This window comes from Stomoxys calcitrans, chromosome 1 (genome assembly GCF_963082655.1).
Source record: "Stomoxys calcitrans chromosome 1, idStoCalc2.1, whole genome shotgun sequence".
Lineage (NCBI taxonomy): Eukaryota > Metazoa > Arthropoda > Insecta > Diptera > Muscidae > Stomoxys > Stomoxys calcitrans.
Genome location: NC_081552.1, coordinates 180,688,071 through 180,706,600, shown reverse-complemented (window position 1 = coordinate 180,706,600; position 18,530 = coordinate 180,688,071). Strand labels below are relative to the sequence as shown.

The 18,530-nt window shown below is 41.4% G+C and overlaps 1 protein-coding gene across 1 annotated transcript in view; it reads right to left on the bottom strand.

The window, feature by feature from the left end:
* Positions 1-835: 835 nt before the first annotated feature.
* Positions 836-18,530, bottom strand: part of LOC106091120 (uncharacterized) — a gene marked incomplete in the record, with an annotated part of 385,355 nt that continues 367,660 nt past the window's right edge. Inside the window, 4 exon segments of the mRNA XM_059367987.1 lie at positions 836-1,776; positions 9,936-9,962; positions 10,196-10,218; positions 10,329-10,342. Of these exon segments, the coding sequence (XP_059223970.1) occupies positions 1,043-1,776; positions 9,936-9,962; positions 10,196-10,218; positions 10,329-10,342 (798 nt within the window).

Here is an 18,530-nt window from a genome sequence, read left to right as displayed (position 1 = left end):
AGAAGGTTATGCTGTCTGTTTGGTGGGATTGGAAGGGTGTGGTATATTTTGAGCTGCTTCCAAGGAACCAAACGATTAATTCGGATGTTTACTGTCAACAATTGGACAAATTGAATACAGCCATCAAGGAGAAGCGACCAAAATTGTTCAATCGTAAAGGTGTCATATTCCACCAGGACAACGCTAGACCGCACACATCTTTGGTCACTCGCCAAAAACTGAGTGAGCTTGGCTGGGAACTTTTGATGCATCCACCATATAGCCCTGACCTTGCACCATCAGACTACCATTTATTTCGATCTTTGCAGAACTCCTTAAATGGTAAAACTTTCGGCAATGATGAGGCTATAAAATCGCACTTGGTTCAGTTTTTTGCAGATAAAGGCCAGAAGTTCTATGAGCATGGAATACTAAATTTGCCAGGAAGATGGCAAAAGATTTGATTAAAGTTCATTCTAAGTTTTATTAAAAATGCATTTAATTTTTTTTAAAAAATCCGCAATTACTTTTTGGGCAACCCAATACATAAGGTTTCACAAAAAGAAATGATAGCTTATGTTTCTTATATCAGATTTCCTTGTACGTCTCTGCAGGAAGTTGTGCCTGTACCAAAGCCATCGATGTGATGTTAAGTTGTTTGGTAGAATTCCGGACTTTGTACCGACTCCTGAACTCCCCAATCTTGCCAGAAATGAGACATCAAACCCTGCTATCTATTTTAAAAGTTAACTTTAAAATATTTGTATCGCTTATTAATTGTTTTAAGAAGAAGGTAAATTAAAAATGTATTATACCTTATATAGAAAAAAAAAAAAAAAAAATAAATGACACTATGTTGATTAATAAACATATTGTAATGCTAAATTTGTTAGCAGCACTTTGTAGTTTCGTTAACATCAATCACTAAAAAACTAATACAAAATGTGTTGAGATTGTTTAAAAATAGTCAATAATAATTGAAGGTTAAAAAAAGTATGTAGCGTGTATATCAAAGGTTAGGTGTATTGCATTCTGAAGCTTTATAGTATCTAGGCTCATGCTTCTACTTGGGGAATTCGCGACCATTGATTGACCAATTCGAGTCAAAACCACATGCTGAGTCAGAATCGGAATCACCATTCAGATTATGTGCCACACCAACTAAACCCAGGGGTGATCTCAATTGATTTGGAGTTGTCGGCATGCTGCTGTAACCAGAATTAAAATTCGAACTTGCGGTCGACGATAAGGAGTCTCGGGGCGAATCTGTAGCATTCGAGGATATTGAAGAGCGTTTGGCATTCTTTTGACGTTTCTTAACCGAATCAAGATCCTTTGGTGGTGGCATCAAGGATTCATCATCATTGTCGTGATGGTGGTGGCGTACTGAATTGGAAGAGCCATTCCGTGTGATATTATCAGCAGAACCCCAAGATTTATGCAACATATCAAATTGTTTGCTATTAATGGGGGCACTCGCCCGGGAGCCCGGCTGTAGGTGGTGCATGTTCTTTTTGGTTATCATGGTTGTTGACGATTTTTTCATCATCATCGGATGCAGATGATGCTGATTCCGCGTCGTACCAACGTGATGAAGATGATGTGGATAGTGATGGTGACGATGGGGGCGCTGGTGAGGGAGACTTGCTGTTGATACTGCGTGTGGAGGATGATGATGCGACGGCATTGAGCTCCCATTGCCATTGCCCACACCCAAGAAGTTGCTGAACGCTTCGGTCGTTTTCTTCACTCGGACATTCAAAGAGCCAATCCGTAGGAATCCCAAATCTTTTTCGACTACAAAAGAAAATGACAAAAAGAAAAAGTTAATATGTAATTAAAAAGTAAAAATGAGTTATGTACGAACGGACCGAATTTTATATACCCCAAGCCTGGATTTCCTTTTTATAGCCTCCTTTTTATAGCCGAGTCCGAACGGCGTACCTCAGTGCGACACCTCTTTGCAGAGAAGTTTTACATGGCATAGGACCTCACAAATGTTGCCAGCATTAGGAGGGGAAAACCACCGCTGAAATTTTTTTCTGATGGTCTCCCCAGGATTCGAACCCAGGCGTTTAGCGTCATAGGCGGACATGCTAACCTCTGCGCTACGGTGGCCTCCAACTTAATTAAGTTTGTATAAATTTTAAGTAGAATTCGTGGTGGCGGGCTCCCAAGATTCGGTCCGGTCGAACTTAGTATGCTTTTAGTTGTTTATATATTCCAAAAAGAATTCAAATTGTAAGATCGATTTATACTATTTGCGAGTATCGAAAACATCAAATTTTCACCTACAAGTGATTAAAAGACAAATCGTGCCCTAGAGGACTCCAAGAAGGTAAGTAGCAAGATCCGTTTATATAAGAGTAAAGTCTTAACGCGATTTGACCAATAAACATTTCTCAGTGGCCTTAACTTGGCCAAGTCCAGGCCAATCGACATCCCCTTTCATAAGAACCGTGGACACTGAGCTCCTAGTGGTCTCATTCGGTTAGCTATTTGTAATATCCAGTATAGGGAATGAGCTAAAAAGTGCCGAAAGTTCCGCATAAGAACTATAAACTCTTGGGTTGAGTCGTTCGCCCAGTAATCCAACCGTGTAGAAAATAGAAAAAACATTTAACAGCGTGCGAAGTTCGGCCGGGCCGAATCTTATATACCCTCCTCCATGGATCGCATTTGTCGACTTCTTTGCGTGGTATCTTTTTTTAGGCAAACAGAATAATAATTAAGAACTGTTATGTTATTCGGACCATAAATGAATTGAATGCTGAACATTGTAGAAGTCACTGTGTCGGATAAGAATTGCGCCTTGTCTCAAGAAGCAAAATCGGGTCGGTGGGAGAAACCGTTGTACAAAATTTCTGCCAAATCGGATGAGAATTGAGCTCTCTTGAGGCTCATGAAGTTAAGATCCCAGATTGGTTTATATGGCAGTTTTATCAGGTTATGTACCGATTTGAGCCATACTTAGCACAGTTGTTGAAAGTCATAACAAAACACCTCATGCAAAATCGGATGATGACTCAAGAGTCAAGACCCAAGATCGGTTTATATGGCAGCTAAAGCAGGTAAGGAACCGATTTAGACCATACTTCGCACAATTGGTGGAAGTCAAAACTTCTTCATGCAAAATTTCAGCCCAATAGGATAAGAATTGCGCCCCCTACAGGATCACGAAGTCAAAATCCCAGATGGGTTTATATGGGAGCTATTGTATATCAGGTAATGAACCGAATTCAACCATACCTTTCACAGTTATTAGAAGTAATACCAAAACACCACGTGCAAAATTACAGCCAAATCGGATAAGAATTGCGCCCTGCAAAAGCTCCAGGAGCCAAGACCCAAGATCGGTTTATATGGCAGCTATATCAAAACATGGACCGATTTGGCCCATTTACAATCCCAACCGACCAACACTAATAAAAAGCATTTGTGCAAAATTTCAAGTGCCTAGCTTTACTCCTTCAAAAGTTAGCGTGCTTTCGACAGACAGATGGACGGACGGACATGGCTCGATCGACCTAAAATGTTATGACGATTAAGAATATATATACTTTATGGGTCTGAGACGCATATTTCGAGGTGTTACAAACATAATAACGAAATTAGTATACCCCCACCCTATGGTGGAGGGTATAAAAACGAACCTTCTAATATTAAAAGACCATAATCCAAATTCTCTACAGAGAAGGAGCAGTGATGTGATAGACAAGTAAAAGGCTGATATTACAGGCAGTGCAATGGATTGGGAGGCCACCATAGCGCAGAGGTTAGCATTTCCGCCTATGTTGCTGAACACCTGAGTTCGAATGCTGGCGAGAACATCAGACGTTCAGAAGGTAATTCGTTCGGAAGGTCCCCTATCATTGAGCCTAAACTTGAATCGGGCAGTACTCATTGATATGCGAGAAATTTGCCCTTGTTCTTTACTGGAATGTTTATGGACAAATTTGTAAATTTTGTAATGGATTGGGAGAGGCGTTAGAATCGCATCGAAAGGTGACGCCTTTTATGAAATTAAGTCGTGATAGGAGATTTTGTGCAAGAATGGGAAAGAGGATTATGTTTGGAAAATTATGCTTTTAAGATTGAACATCTGATAATGGATTCAGATTAATACTTTGGGCTACACAGTGGCTGGAAGTCAGAAAGCCGCAAATGTAGTAGATGGTAACGGCATGATACACTCGACTGACCCAAGTACTTGAAGAAAGAGAGCACCCCTTGGTCCGATTATGTTGCAGCGCAATGGCCAACTCCACGGAAAATGCTCCAAAATCCTTACTTATGTACCAAACGCTTCCCTCAAAGAACTTGTGGTAGGACTAGAATTGTCAAAATGCTACTGAAACCAAGAACGCGGCACAAAGAACAACCCTAGAGTCTGTAACAATGAGCCAAGTAAAGGAGAGGTATCAGGATAAAAGGAGACAAGGCAAACGTCTCTTCTGAGCAAAGAAGGAAGAAATTGAAAGTCAAGGCTGTAAGCGAATGGATAGGTGTAGGAGTCAGAATGAAGTCCAGAAATTCTATCAAATAATTAAACATCAAACCGATGGTTTTGGCACATCCTCCTTTATGTTACCAGAAGGAAATCTGGTAATATATATAGATAATGAGGTTAGAATATGCAAGGAAACATTTTTCTTAGCTGCTGGTATCCGACCACTTGTTTCCCTGTTTGCCCCTGTTTCTTAGTGGAATGTTCATGGGCAAAATTTGCATTTGCTGGTATCCGACAGTGATGGGAGCGAGGATGCTACAGAACCAGACAGAATAGGGTCATCGTAGCGGTAAACCGGCTCATTACAACAAGGCAGCGGGATCCGCCGTGTTACTAGCAGAATTTCTTAATATAGGTATGTAATGCAGACCACTAAGCCAGAAAGCCAGAAGCAGCAGGAGCCGATAGTTGCCAGTTGTTATTTTAAAACCAAAGACGACACGCTAATGTACGTTTGGAAGAATGTTTGAAATCTCAGCATACTACGGGGTAGCTGACTCGAAGTGTTACCAACTCAAACGACCACTTTTTTTTGTCTGGCAATATTTTAATTTCGGAATCCATTCACATTTGCTCGATATAAACACTTTTTGCCTTGACTATTGCTCTGAGTCGGTTAAAAAAATGAGTTGCAAGCTGCACAAATGGCACTTGCCTTGACTATTGCTCTGAGTCGGGTCGAAAATCGAGTTGCAAGCTGCTTGTTGGCTTGTTGTGCGCTCTCAGTACTAAAAAGCAACCTCGAAAAAGAAAATCTAAATAAGGAATCCCGTTCTACTTACAAAATCCTTAATTGTTTTCCATACCATGCCTCTAAGTTGGTTTTTACCCGTATTGTGTTCCCACCTAAGTACTGGAGTCTGTTAACCGCGGTGTCTGCGACACTCGACGTCCTCGCGTGAACACCACCAGACCTCACGCATTCCGTGATCGCCTTGAATTCTGTTGTATTATCCTTACGTTCCACTTTTTCTCCATCGCATTCCACCCAACTATTGAGGCGTAAGTAGTATTGGTCTACTACCACTCCTAAGTTTTTGACCTTGTCAGATATCGAAATCGTTTTATTGAGGAAACGTGGTGCGTCAAATTGGGCCACGTTCGTCTTCCTCGTGAGCAGGCAGATTTCAATCTTCTCTGGGTTAACATTGTCTATCCCAGTAGTATACGATTTGCAAGCTGATTCTGATACTTACTTCTTAGAAGTATAATAACATTGTCTGCGTAGCAGAAGGGTTCAAATACCTCCTCATTTAGCCAGGGGGCAATCGCAGACCCCCCTCCTACCCAAAAAAAGGAATTAAAAATAATAAATGAAGGCCGATCAGGATAGAACAGGACAATGATAGGAGAGTACACTTTATACCTTCAAATTGGGATAGACACAGGAGGACCTACGGATCTCTGTATGTGGTATCCCAAGCTGTAGTTTTGAAATATGATTTTGAATGTTGTGTTGTTGCAATGCATTATACACTGAGGCGGCAGTGCGTGCGTGGGTGGCCGCCCCAATAACACATAACCCTCAAACTGGATATATTTGTGGATTATGGCAAAATGGGGCTCAAATATGATGTTGTAGCAGATTGTGTTGTGTTCTATCTTTCGTCTGCCTGATTCTGTTGAATGTCAAGACCTAGGAACTCTGCGACTAACAGGTACGTCCACAGGAAGCTGGGTCTGAGTCGAGTGGGTCTGGCTGGACAGTTAAACAAGTGACGTGTATCGTGCGGTCCCTGGTTACATCTTGCACGTTGGCATCAATCCTTGCTCTGTAGGAGTTGAAGTGGCTGCATCTGCCGGAACGTAATTGAGCCAGACCTACTCTGGTTTGCCGGGGGAGGTCAATTTCTTCAGGTGCAATGGGAGGCGGTCGTTCTCCAAGAACTACATTTACCCGGTAGCCATTTACCGCATCTGCTACCGTGTCTGCATGCATGTTGTCTAGACCTGCTTGATATGCCGCTTGATCTAGAGGTTCTCTCTTGTAGCGCTGAACCTCATACTCTAGATCATGTAGATCGGCCTAAAGGGTTCTGGGCCGCGCATATCTATCCGCAAGATGATGATTTGGATGGTCTCTGCGATAACAGCCCAAAAGGTATTGTTTAGACAGCATGTAGTAATGTCTTCGCACTGGTAGGATCTTTGTCTCCTGATGGAAGTGGTCCACATGAGAACTGAGGAGACAGCCCGTCGCAGTTCGGAGGGCGGCATTCTAACAGATCTGAATATTATTCCACTACGTGTCAAAAAGCTGACGAGACCACACTGGCGCTGCATAACTTACCGCAGACCGGCCAATTGCTTTGTACGTGGTCAACAAGGTTTCTTTGTCTGCAAGTGCTGCCAGCAAGTGACTTGATGACCTTGTTTTTACTTTCGACATTATCACAAATTGCTGTGGCATGTGGGGAGAATATGTAAGAGCTGTCAAATGTGACGCCAAATATTTTGGGACACTTGATGGTCGGAATCATTTCTCCATCGACCATCACAGTCAGCTCAGTATTCACCTCACGCGTATTTGTAGTGAACATTGTGGCTGAAGATGTGGTGACAGATATCTTCTGATTTCTTGCAGCGAAATACGAGGCAAGTTCGTTGAGGCAGACGTTCAACGTATCGCAGATGTCAACAACCGTCCGCATATGATACGATTTCTATGCCGCCTGGAGGGGGTGGAATGGAGGATAGGTAGAGGTTAAACAGTGCCGGAGATATCACCCCACCTTGGGGAACTCCCTGTTTCACTCTACGGTGCTTCGACTTCTTATACCTAAATTCCACAAATGACAGGCGATCACACAGATAATTCGCGACCCAGCGTTTCAGGAATAGCTGGAAGGACGTGTTGGCGTGGCTGACAGTGTATAATGCCTTCGATAGGTCCAGTGCCACGAGGACCGTCCTAAAGGGTGATTTTTTGAGGTTAGGATTTTCATGCATTAGTATTTGACAGATCACGTGGGATTTCAGACATGGTGTCAAAGAGAAAGATGCTCAGTATGCTTTGACATTTCATCATGAATAGACTTACTAACGAGCAACGCTTGCAAATCATTGAATTTTATTACCAAAATCAGTGTTCGGTTCGAAATGTGTTCATTCCCCGTTCAGCGATGAGGCTCATTTCTGGTTGAATGACTACGTAAATAAGCAAAATTGCCGCATTTGGAGTGAAGAGCAACCAGAAGCCGTTCAAGAACTGCTCATGCATCCCGAAAAATGCACTGTTTGGTGTGGTTTGTACGCTGGTGGAATCATTGGACCGTATTTTTTCAAAGATGCTGTTGGACGCAACGTTACGGTGAATGAACACATTTCGAACCGAACACTGATTTTGGTAATAAAATTCAATGATTTGCAAGCGTTGCTCGTTAGTAAGTCTATTCATGATGAAATGTCAAAGCATACTGAGCATCTTTCTCTTTGACACCATGTCTGAAATCCCACGTGATCTGTCAAATACTAATGCATGAAAATCCTAACCTCAAAAAAATCACCCTTTATTACATGGCCTAGGCTGGTTGAAGCCACGGCAAAAGTGTGCGGTGATGGCATACAAAGTTGTTGTTGTCATATGCAGTCTTCGAAATTCATGTTCATACTCGGCGAATGGAAATTCTCCTACGTGGCTCGGGAGGAGTAATGCCTCAAGCGTCTTTGCTACTGGTGAGGGAATGGAGATCGGTCTGTACGATTCCCCAAACGGTCCTTTCCAGGCTTCAGCAGCGGGTTCACTCTGCCCATTCTCCAGACATGGGGAACTATAAGGGTGTTCAAAGACAGGTTGATAACAGTAGTAAGGTACTCAACTCCAGGTAAATCAAGATTCTTCAACAACAATGTAGAGATTCCGTCGGGGCCCAATGCCTTGGATTATTTGGCGCCACGGATGACACTCGTAACTTCGCCCACGGTAAATTGTGAAGGCTGCCCTGGGTTCGAATCCTGGCGAGACCATCGGAAAAAAATTTCAGCGGTGGTTTTCCCCTCCTAATGCTGGCAACATTTGTGAGGTACTATGCCATGTAAAACTTCTCTTCAAAGAGGTGTCGCACTGCGGCACGCCGTTCGGACTCGGCTATAAAAAGGAGGCTCCTTATCATTGAGCTTAGACTGCACTCATTGATACGTGAGAAGTTTGCCCCTGCTCCTTAGTGGAATGTCCATTGACAAAATTTGCATTTGCATACAACAAATCCCATCACGCTCGTCTCCGAGTACCATTGCCTGCGTCGGGAAATTGGGCCGCACTTGGGGTATCCGACCAGCTGGTATAAAGCGAGCGGCTGTTGCGTTAATGATGTCTCGGAATTTCCTCTCGGCCACTAGCACATCCGAGGGGGGTGGCAGTTCACTGAAGCAGCGATTGGTATACTCTCTGAAGCCAGCCCAATCGGCCTTCTTCCGATTGATAAACGCCCGGCGCTCAGAGGTCATGAAGTCGGGAGATCGGTCGATGGTGAGAATTATGGGGAGGTGCTCTGAACCCAAAGAGATGACGGTTTGCCAGTATACGTCACTCCAGAGATCAGGGGATGCAATGGAAATGTCTGGCGAGCTGCTGCACCTCCTCGTAATCCTAGTAGGGGCATCCTCATTCACCGTGCAAAACGTGGAGCCTTCGATCTGCTCTGCCACGCTGGTCGTTACTTAGGGGAATATGCCATGAAGTGTGATGCACATTAAAGTCCCCTAGAACCAGTCGATTACGGCCAGATAGTAATCCACTTATGTCGGGGTTGTAAGCTTGGCCATTAATCGGGACACAGCTACCAACCGGCGGTATGTACACGTTGTATACATCTATCTCGGCAGTACCGGACCTGACTGCTATTCCCATGCACTCCATGTATCCACTTTCGGGCCAAAACCTAGAGAATGAAGTAGATCAAACATCCAAACTTTTATGAGCGGACCCTCCCCTTACGCTATTTTTATAATCGCCAGATCTCGGAGATGGGTGGGGCGATTTACGCGAAATTTAGTTTGTTTATATTAATAATACAAAAAGAGAATTTTGCTATATTTATTTAAGTTGGGATGTCCTAAGCCCGAAAATTGGAAATTTAAACCAATAATGACATATTTGGCTCAAATTAAAGGTATTTGAGACTAGAGCACGAATTTGATACATGGGGTCCACCTAACCCCATTCCGGACATATTTATCGACCAAAGCAATATAAGGCCCAAGTGAAAGAAATTTGGGAGTAGAGCACCAATATGATATCCACACTGGGGCGAAATATTTGAAAGACCGCAAACAGGACTTTTTTCCTGACGGTGCGACCATAGAGCTCTGATAAAATAAGAGAGTGAAGGCGCAGCGGAGCGGGCCCTGTACAGCTAGTAGACCTAAGACCAAATTTTCAAGGTGTTATCCTATGGTAAGTGGCATAAAAATTAAATTCGAACGTATAAATCGTAGCTCATCTTACCTGTAGGTTTTCTCTTTGCCTTGATTTCTGTAAAAAGTGAAGAAGAAAAAAAAAACAAAATTTATTATGTTATACAAAATTCTTAATTAAAAACATTTATTAGTACGTCAGGCATAAATGAAATATGAAAAAAGAAGCATGTATCAAAAAGAAAAAAAAAAATAATAATAAAAAAAGAAGAAAAACAGTGCATGCGACGTGAGCATAAACAAAAACATACGAGTATATGGAAAAAACAGATCGAAGCAAAGTAAACTTACCCTGATTATCAATAACAGAAACCCTTTTGCATTACCAACAAAATGCAAGCAAAAATTCAATATGCAATAGTAACAATCAAAATTGCTCGCATGATCTTAGAAAACACAGTTTTGTTTTAAACAAAAAACAAACCAAATGATGGCTAACTAGGATATGATGGCAAAATATTAGAAGCAAACGATTATGTCAAAAAAAATCCCTCCCTTGTTGTGTATATATCTATCAATATTTGTAATTAATAATAAAAATGTTATGAAAAGCAAATCCAAGAAATTCATTTCGAAATTAACAAAAAAAAAAAAACAGAATGATTCAAAATCATTAGGCAAAATCAAATGCAATTGTTTGAGACAGTAAGCTTTCGATAACCGAGTTGCGTTGGTTGCCAGCAACAACATGATTGCTTGAATTATCCACTTGCCTACAGCTACCGTATCCGTTGTTGATCAAGTTTTGACGCATAGCCTGGATCTCTGGGGGCCGGACAGCCATTAAAAGGTGCATCCATCCATCGAACCCCACGACAAGGGATGATGACGTAGGAGAAGTGCATTTACAGATGAGTGATGTCACAAAGTTTTGAGGATGACACACAAATAGGTGCAGGAGGCGGAGTTGTTGGTGTGCATTTGGAAAATAAAAGTTTGCATTAAATTTAGTTTTAACTACATAAATTGAATTTAAGTGTTTAATGAGATTACTTGGAAATTCATCATTGTTGATCTTTGATGGTTGAATTTCAATTTGTTTTTAAAATGATTAGAGCGTGTGTGTGTGTGTTGTTATTAATCCGCCATGTAAATGTGTTTGGTTATCACTTTGTTATTTTTTTCTTTCTAAATTTTAGTATTTGGTTATGAAACTTAAGAAATTTGTTTTTTTTCTTTAATAAAATTTGCTCGTCGTTTATTGTTTAACACATAAACATACACACACTATTTTCAAAAACACGCAGGGACCATGCAAAATTAGTTTTTAAGTTTTTATTAGAATACAATGGGCGATTATACACGGAAAAAAATACAAATCGGTTTCAATCACGAAATTACTTGATCCAATTAATTTTTAATTGGAACTGCTTCAATCATGAAAATGATAATATCAATCAATGTTTTTGCAAGAGGTGACCGAAAAAAATTTCAACTAAAAATAATGCATTTTCAATAAAAAAAATTATTGAATATTTTTGAAAATTTCAATCAATATTTAACTGATCCAATTAAAATATTATTGAATTTTTTAAAATTTTTAATTATTTTTTTAATTGATCCAATTAAAAATATGTTTGAAAATTTTGAAATATTTTATGAATTTTTTAATTGGATCAAATCAAAATTTAATTGAAAATATTCAATTTGGGGGAGTCGTACAGATACCACCGTATCTGTACGACTCCCCCAACCGTAGAGTGGGGAGTTCCCCAGGGTGGTATGATATCTTAGGCACTGTTTAATCCCTACCTATCCTCCATTCCACCCTCTTCAAACGGCATAGAGATCGTATCATATGCGGACGATTGTACGATCATGGTACGATCATCAGGCCCCCCACCCATTGTTGACCTCTGCGATAGGTTGAACGTCTACCTCAACAAACTTGCCTCGTATTTGGTTGCAAGAAATCTGAAGATATCTGTCACCAAATCTTCAGCCACATTGTTCACTACAAATACGCGTGAGGTGAATACTGAGCTGACTGTGATGGTCGATGGAGAAATGATTCTGACCATCAAGTGTCCCAAAATACTTGGCGGCAGATTTGACAGCTCTTACACATTATCCCCACAAGCCACAGCAATTTGATATAAACTCAAAAGTAGAAACAAGGCCCTGAAGTCACTTGCTGGCAGCACTTGGGGTGCAGACAAAGAAACCTTGTTGACCACGTACAAAGCAATTGGTCGGTCTGTGGTAAGTTATGCAGTGCCAGTGTGGTCTCTTCAGCTTTGTGACACGCAGTGGAATAATATTCAGACTTGTCAGAATGCCGCCCTCCGAACTGCGACGGGCTGTCACCTCAGTTCTCATGTGGACCACCTCCATCAGGAGACAAAGATCCTGCCAGTGCGAAGACATAACTACATGCTGTCTAAGCAATACCTTTTGGGCTGCTATCGCAGAAACCATTAAAATCATCATCTTGTGGATAGATATGCACCGCCCAGAAGCCTTAAGGCAGATCTACATGATCTCGAGCGTGAGGTTCAGCGCTGCAAGAGAAAACCTCTAGATCAAGCGGCATATCAAGCAGGTCTAGACAACATTCATGCAGACACGGTAGCAGATGCGGTAAATGGCTACCGGGGGAATGTAGTCCTTGGAGTACGCCTTCCATTGCACCTGAAGAAATTGACCACCCCCAGCAAACCAGAGTAGTTCTGGTCTGGTATGTCCCGATTGTAATCAGGGACCGCACGTTACACGTCACCTGTTTAACTGCCCAGCCAGACCCACTCGACTCAGACCCAGATCCCTGTGAACGAACCCCATCTTAGTCGCAGAGTTCCTGGGTCTTGACATTCAACAGAATCAGGCAGACGAAAGATAGAACACTGCTATAACAACAACAACAACATGTTTAAGGTTTAACCGTTGAAGTGGTATTTGCCTAACTATCTGCCAACTGGGCTATTGCGGGAAATTTTATATAAATGTTGGTTTTCATGTCTTTTTTTGGAAAACTTAAAATTTTGAGTAATCTTTTTTGAAATGTAAATCCTTGCAACACCCAGAAGGAGGAGAGCTGGACTCATTGATAAGTATACCGATCGACTCAGAATCACTTTCTGATTTAATTTAGCTATGTCCGTCTGTATGTCTTCTCATGTAAATTTGTGTATCTTCTATTATCTATTAACTAAAAATGAAATTGCTGCGCTTTGTTTGTTTGAAATGAAATTGCTGCGCTTTGTTTGTTTGTTTGTTTGTCTATTCCGTATAGACTCAAAAACGGCTAAACCTATTTTCATGAGATAGAGCTTGACCCTCGGTAAAAATAGGCTACTTAATTTTTTTTATATCCGAAGGGGGGCGGACTCTCCCCATTACCCCAATTTTTAAAAACGCCATATCTCGATGTTGGGTGCATCGACTTAAGCGAAATTTGTATGGCACCTTATGGTACCCCAAAAACACGAAATTGGTTTAAAATTTTGGGGTCAACTAACCTGGGGGGACGCCCCTCCCAAAACCCACCCAAACGAACATGTTTACACACTAGGACAATATGGATATCAATTGAATCAAATATCGGGGGTCCCCCATCCTTTTACCGCTTTGGGCAATATGGGTATCAAATGAGAGGAATTTAAGAGAAGAGTCCGTACGTGGTATAAAAATGCCCAAAACGGGCATGAATGCCCAACGTCACCAAAATGGGTATAAAATGAAAGTTATTTGAGAGTTGACTACGATTCTGATACACAATTTTGGGACAGATTCTGGACCGGCCCACCCACCTAAAACGCTTCAATAAGACGTGTAGCTCGATCGGGATATGGGAATTAAACGAAAGGTCTATGATAATAGAGTTCAAATGTTATATTGCTATAAGGATTTAAATATCTGGATCACGTCCTGCCGTTCAGCCGGACATGCAGATCTCGACATTAAACGACTTAAATAAATTATCTTTTGGATCTTAGGCCAAGTGTGTCGCCTCACCGCACAAACTCTCCCTAAACCAATGGCAATTGGGGCTCAAATGAAAGAAATTGGAGAGTAGAGCACGACGCTCATATTTTTTCAGGGCTAAGTGCGTGGGTGGTTGCCCCACTCTACATACCCTCCAAACTGGACATATTTGTGGATTATGGCAAAATGGGGCTCAAATCTGATATCTGTTTTATTGTCAAGTGTTTCTGGGACGCCTCACCTCAAAACTCCCCCTGAACTACACATATATTTATAACAACTATAGCAATATGTAGTTCAAGTGTGGTTTTTGGGAGTAGATTATGAATCTGATATCCACTTTCGGGGCAAAGGGTTTGGCTACACCTATCCACCAACAAAACCAGGAGAATGAAGTAGATCTGACATCCAAACTTTAATAGGCGGATCCTCCCCCTACCCTATTTAAAAAAAACGCCTGATCTCGGAGATGGGTGGGGCGATTTAAGCGTAATTTAGTTTGTTTATAATAGCTCAAGAACAGAAATTTGGCCTCCTCATTTAGGGTGGGATATCTAGAGGAACCGCCTCACTTCCAAAGGCCGCCAAATGGAAATACAAACCAATAGGAAGAAAGCGGTCCAGATTTGGATAAAGGTCCCGTATATATGTTCATCCGATTTTGAGTAATATAGAAATATTATGATTTGTTATACGATCCTCACGACATTCGGCTTGGAGGATTCCCTTATGTCTCTCGACATACTGAAATCGATTCAGATTTAGATATAGCTACCATACATATGTATTGTCCGACATTCACTTCTGGAGTCTTTGCAAGCACATTTATTATTCGATCTTCTCAAAATTTTGAATTGAAAAACGCTTTCCTCTGCAACTACGGTTTGTATGGTCGAAATCGGTTCAGATTTAAATATGCAATTGCAAATTTGCCCATTAACATTCATTAAAGAATGGGGGCAAACTTCTCATATATCAATGAGTGCTGTCCGATTCAGGATTAAGCTTAAGAGAACTCCTTTTTATAGCCGTGACCAAACGGCGTGGCGCAGTGCGACATCTCCTTGACGAGAAGTTTTTACATGGCTGCCATACCATTTTTATACCCTACACCACTACTGTGGTACAGGGTATTATAACTTGGTGAATTAGTTTGTAACACCCAAAAGGAAGAGAGATAGACCCATTGATAGTATACTGATCGACTCAGAATCACTTTCGGATTCGATTTAGCTATGCCCGACTGTCTCTCTGTCTGTCCGTCCGTCTGTCTGACCATGTTAATTTGTGCACAAAGTACAGGTCGCAGTTTTCATCCAATCGTACAGGCATGTTTTTCGGCCTAGAGACGAAGCCTATAGAAATTGGGAAAAATCGGTTCAGATCTGAGGAGTTTGCTCGAAATCGGTTCAGATTTTGATATAGCTCTCATATATATGTTACTCTGATTTTGAGAAATATTGCAAAAAAGTGAGCATTTGTTATCCGTTTCTATCGACATTGTAGGAAGGATTCTCTTATGACTCTCAATATTACTGGTGAATTTCATAGAAATTGTCCCTGATTTAGATATAGCTGTCATATATGTATATCGGCCGATTTTACCTTTAAGAGCCACTGCAAGCGCATTTATTGACCAATCTTGCTAAAATTTTGCACAACGCTTTCCTCGACGACTACCACATTATCTGAGAAGTTTGACCGGAATCGGTTCAGAATTAGATATAGCTCCCATATATACGTTCGTCAGATTTTGGGTTATTTGCCATAATGTTGTCAATTGTCAACCGTAGTTTTTAATTTGAACATATCTGCTCGCCGAGGTCAATCAAAATTGGTTCAGAATTGGATATAGGTCCCACATTGTACTTATAGGGTAGGTGTATTATACAGTCGGCACCGCCCGACTTTTGCCCTTCCTTCCTGGTTTCAAATGGCATAGTTTTTCACAACTACTTACGCCTCAGTAGTTTGGCGGACTGCTATGGAGAAAAAGTGCAAAATAAGGACCATACAATAGGTTCGGAGAACATGTTGTCTTGGCATAGGAGGAGCGATGAGGACCACGCCCAATACGGCACTATTATTAGGAGACTATTCTAGATATCCGACCCATTTACATACAGATTAAGTGTGAGGGAGCCACTGCGGCTATGAGACTTAATGCGGTGGGAGCAGCTCATACCGTCACGGTATAATCGAGGCGACGATAGGAAATCTGGAAGGAAGGGAAGAGGATTCCGATCGAATACTTGGATGAACCTTGAGGTCGAGTGCGAGACATTGCTGCCTGCGGCACAGTCTTGGATTGATGGAACCATAGTAATGCCATCTGGCAGATCATGTTACACGAATGGATCAATGCTAGAGGACAGAGTGAGCCTGGGGGTCTACATTGAGAACCCAGGGACTGAGATCTGTTTAAGACTGCCTGACCTGCAGGCGGAGATCGGGGCGATCACGGAATGCCTGAGGTGTTGTGGTGCTTACGCGAGGACGTCGAGTGCGAACATCTTTACGGACAGTAAAAATGCCATAACCAGGACGGTAAGGTCACGAACAGAAGTGTAAGAAGGATAATAGCACCTTCTCTGAGGATGGCAAAATCCGCATCGTTTGGGTGGCGGGCCATAACGGAGTAAAAGGGAATGAAAGGCCAGAGGATTTGGCGGTGAAGGCCAGATAATTGCCGTCAATAAACTTGGTTAACCCGAAGCCTTTCGGGTCGACGCAGTCCGAGTTAAGGGCTTGGGTGACGAATGCGCATGCAACCCTCTGGAACAGCGAAAAGGTCGGTAGGACGGCGAAAATCCTATGGGGGGATCCAGATCGTGAGAAGACGATGCTATTACTGAAAGGAATTAAGAAGGAGGTCAGTATAGCTATTGGTATCATGACGGGATACATAGGACTACGAGTTCACTTATGTAAAATCTGTGCGGCATGTGATAGCAAGTGTAGGGCATGCGAGGAAAATGATGAGATGTTGGAGTATTTCCTATGTCATTGCCCGGCTTTCGCGACCAACAGATACCGGCACATAGGTGGGGACACTATACCAGACATGAACCAATTTGGGGGGGTGGCATGGAAAACAATTAAGGATTTTGTAAGTAGCTCGGAATTCCTAACATGTATTTTCTTTTTCGAGTTTACTTTTTTTTGTATTAAGAGCGCACAACAAGCCGATTACTGGCGTAGGTGTATGTCCATAGTGGCATGGGACGGATTAATATATGCACCCTCTTTTCAACCTTACCTAACCTTGTTCTTCACAAATGTGGCCACCATTAGGCGATAACCACCGCTGAAAATATGTTTCTGATGTTCTCGCCAGGATTCGAACCCAGACGTTGAACATCATAGGCGGACACGCTAACCTCTGCGCTGCGCTGGCCTCCAGATTTAAATATTGCTCCCGTATATATGTCTTGCCCGATTTTGACTCATAGAGCCACTGCCAGCGCATGTATTGAGCAATTCTTAGGAAATTTTTGCACAATGTCTTTTCCTATGCCTTCAACTATGTGTACAGATTTTTGTCGATATTGGTTTAGATTTATATATAGCTCCCGTATATGTGTTTTGGCCGATTTTAACTTCCAGAGGCTTTGCCAGCGCATTTATCAATCGATCTTCTCAAAACTTTGCACTATTACTATTCTATGATTTCATGTATGAGAACAGATTTTGTTTGCAATCGGTTCAGATTTATATATAACTCCTATACAGATATTTGTCCGATTTTGCGGGACATAGTGTGATTTTTTAGTTATTATCTTTTGGCATCATTGGTTTAAACTGCTCACGCACATTTCGTGTTTTGTTTCATTGTAAAACATCTTCAGTCTGGTCTATAATTTAACCACGAATCGTCTTACAAACGAACAACGCTTGCAAATTATGGGTGCTCTGTTAAGAAATGCGTGCCCTGTTAAGAAAGCTCATCGCGCGCTTCTTGTATGTAAACAAGCAGAATTATCGATTTTAGAGTGAAGATCAGCCAGAAGCATTGCAAGAGCTTCTAATGCATCCAGAAAAGTTTGGTGCGGTTTATGGGCTGGTGGCATCATTGGACCGTACTTCTTCAAAGTTGGTGCGAATCGTAACGTAAAAGTGAATGGTGCGCGCTACTGTGAGATGATATCCAACCAACTTAGCTTGCATGACATGTGATATCGACAATACGGTGCCACATGCCACACAGTACGCGTAACAATGGAATTATTGAGAGGCGAGTTCGGTGAACATTTTATTTCAGGTTCAATATTTGCATGCAATAATCTTCAAACATGAAGTTATATGGACCGTACGATCGATTCAAATAAGGATTTCATGCATTTTTCAGAATGGTTTTTTGTAAAGTTTTTCTATAGCTTTTAAAAAAATCAATCTTTATATTAAAATTATGAAAGTTTTAGATACAAGTGGTCAAATAAATAAAAATGATGGAAATTAAATTAAACGATTAACTCATAGATATGTTTAAATTTTGGGTATAATTTTGAATTTTTTCTTTTGAAAAATCCATATACGGCGGGCTGGTTAACTCACACTATTGCACATATTTGTGTACATGCACAAGAACATAAGCCCATGGGCTTGGAAATAGTTTGCACACTAGCACATGTGCTCAACACAGGTTTAAAACAAAAACGAACCTATATGATAGATTTAAGGCCTCAACAAAACATTTAATTTA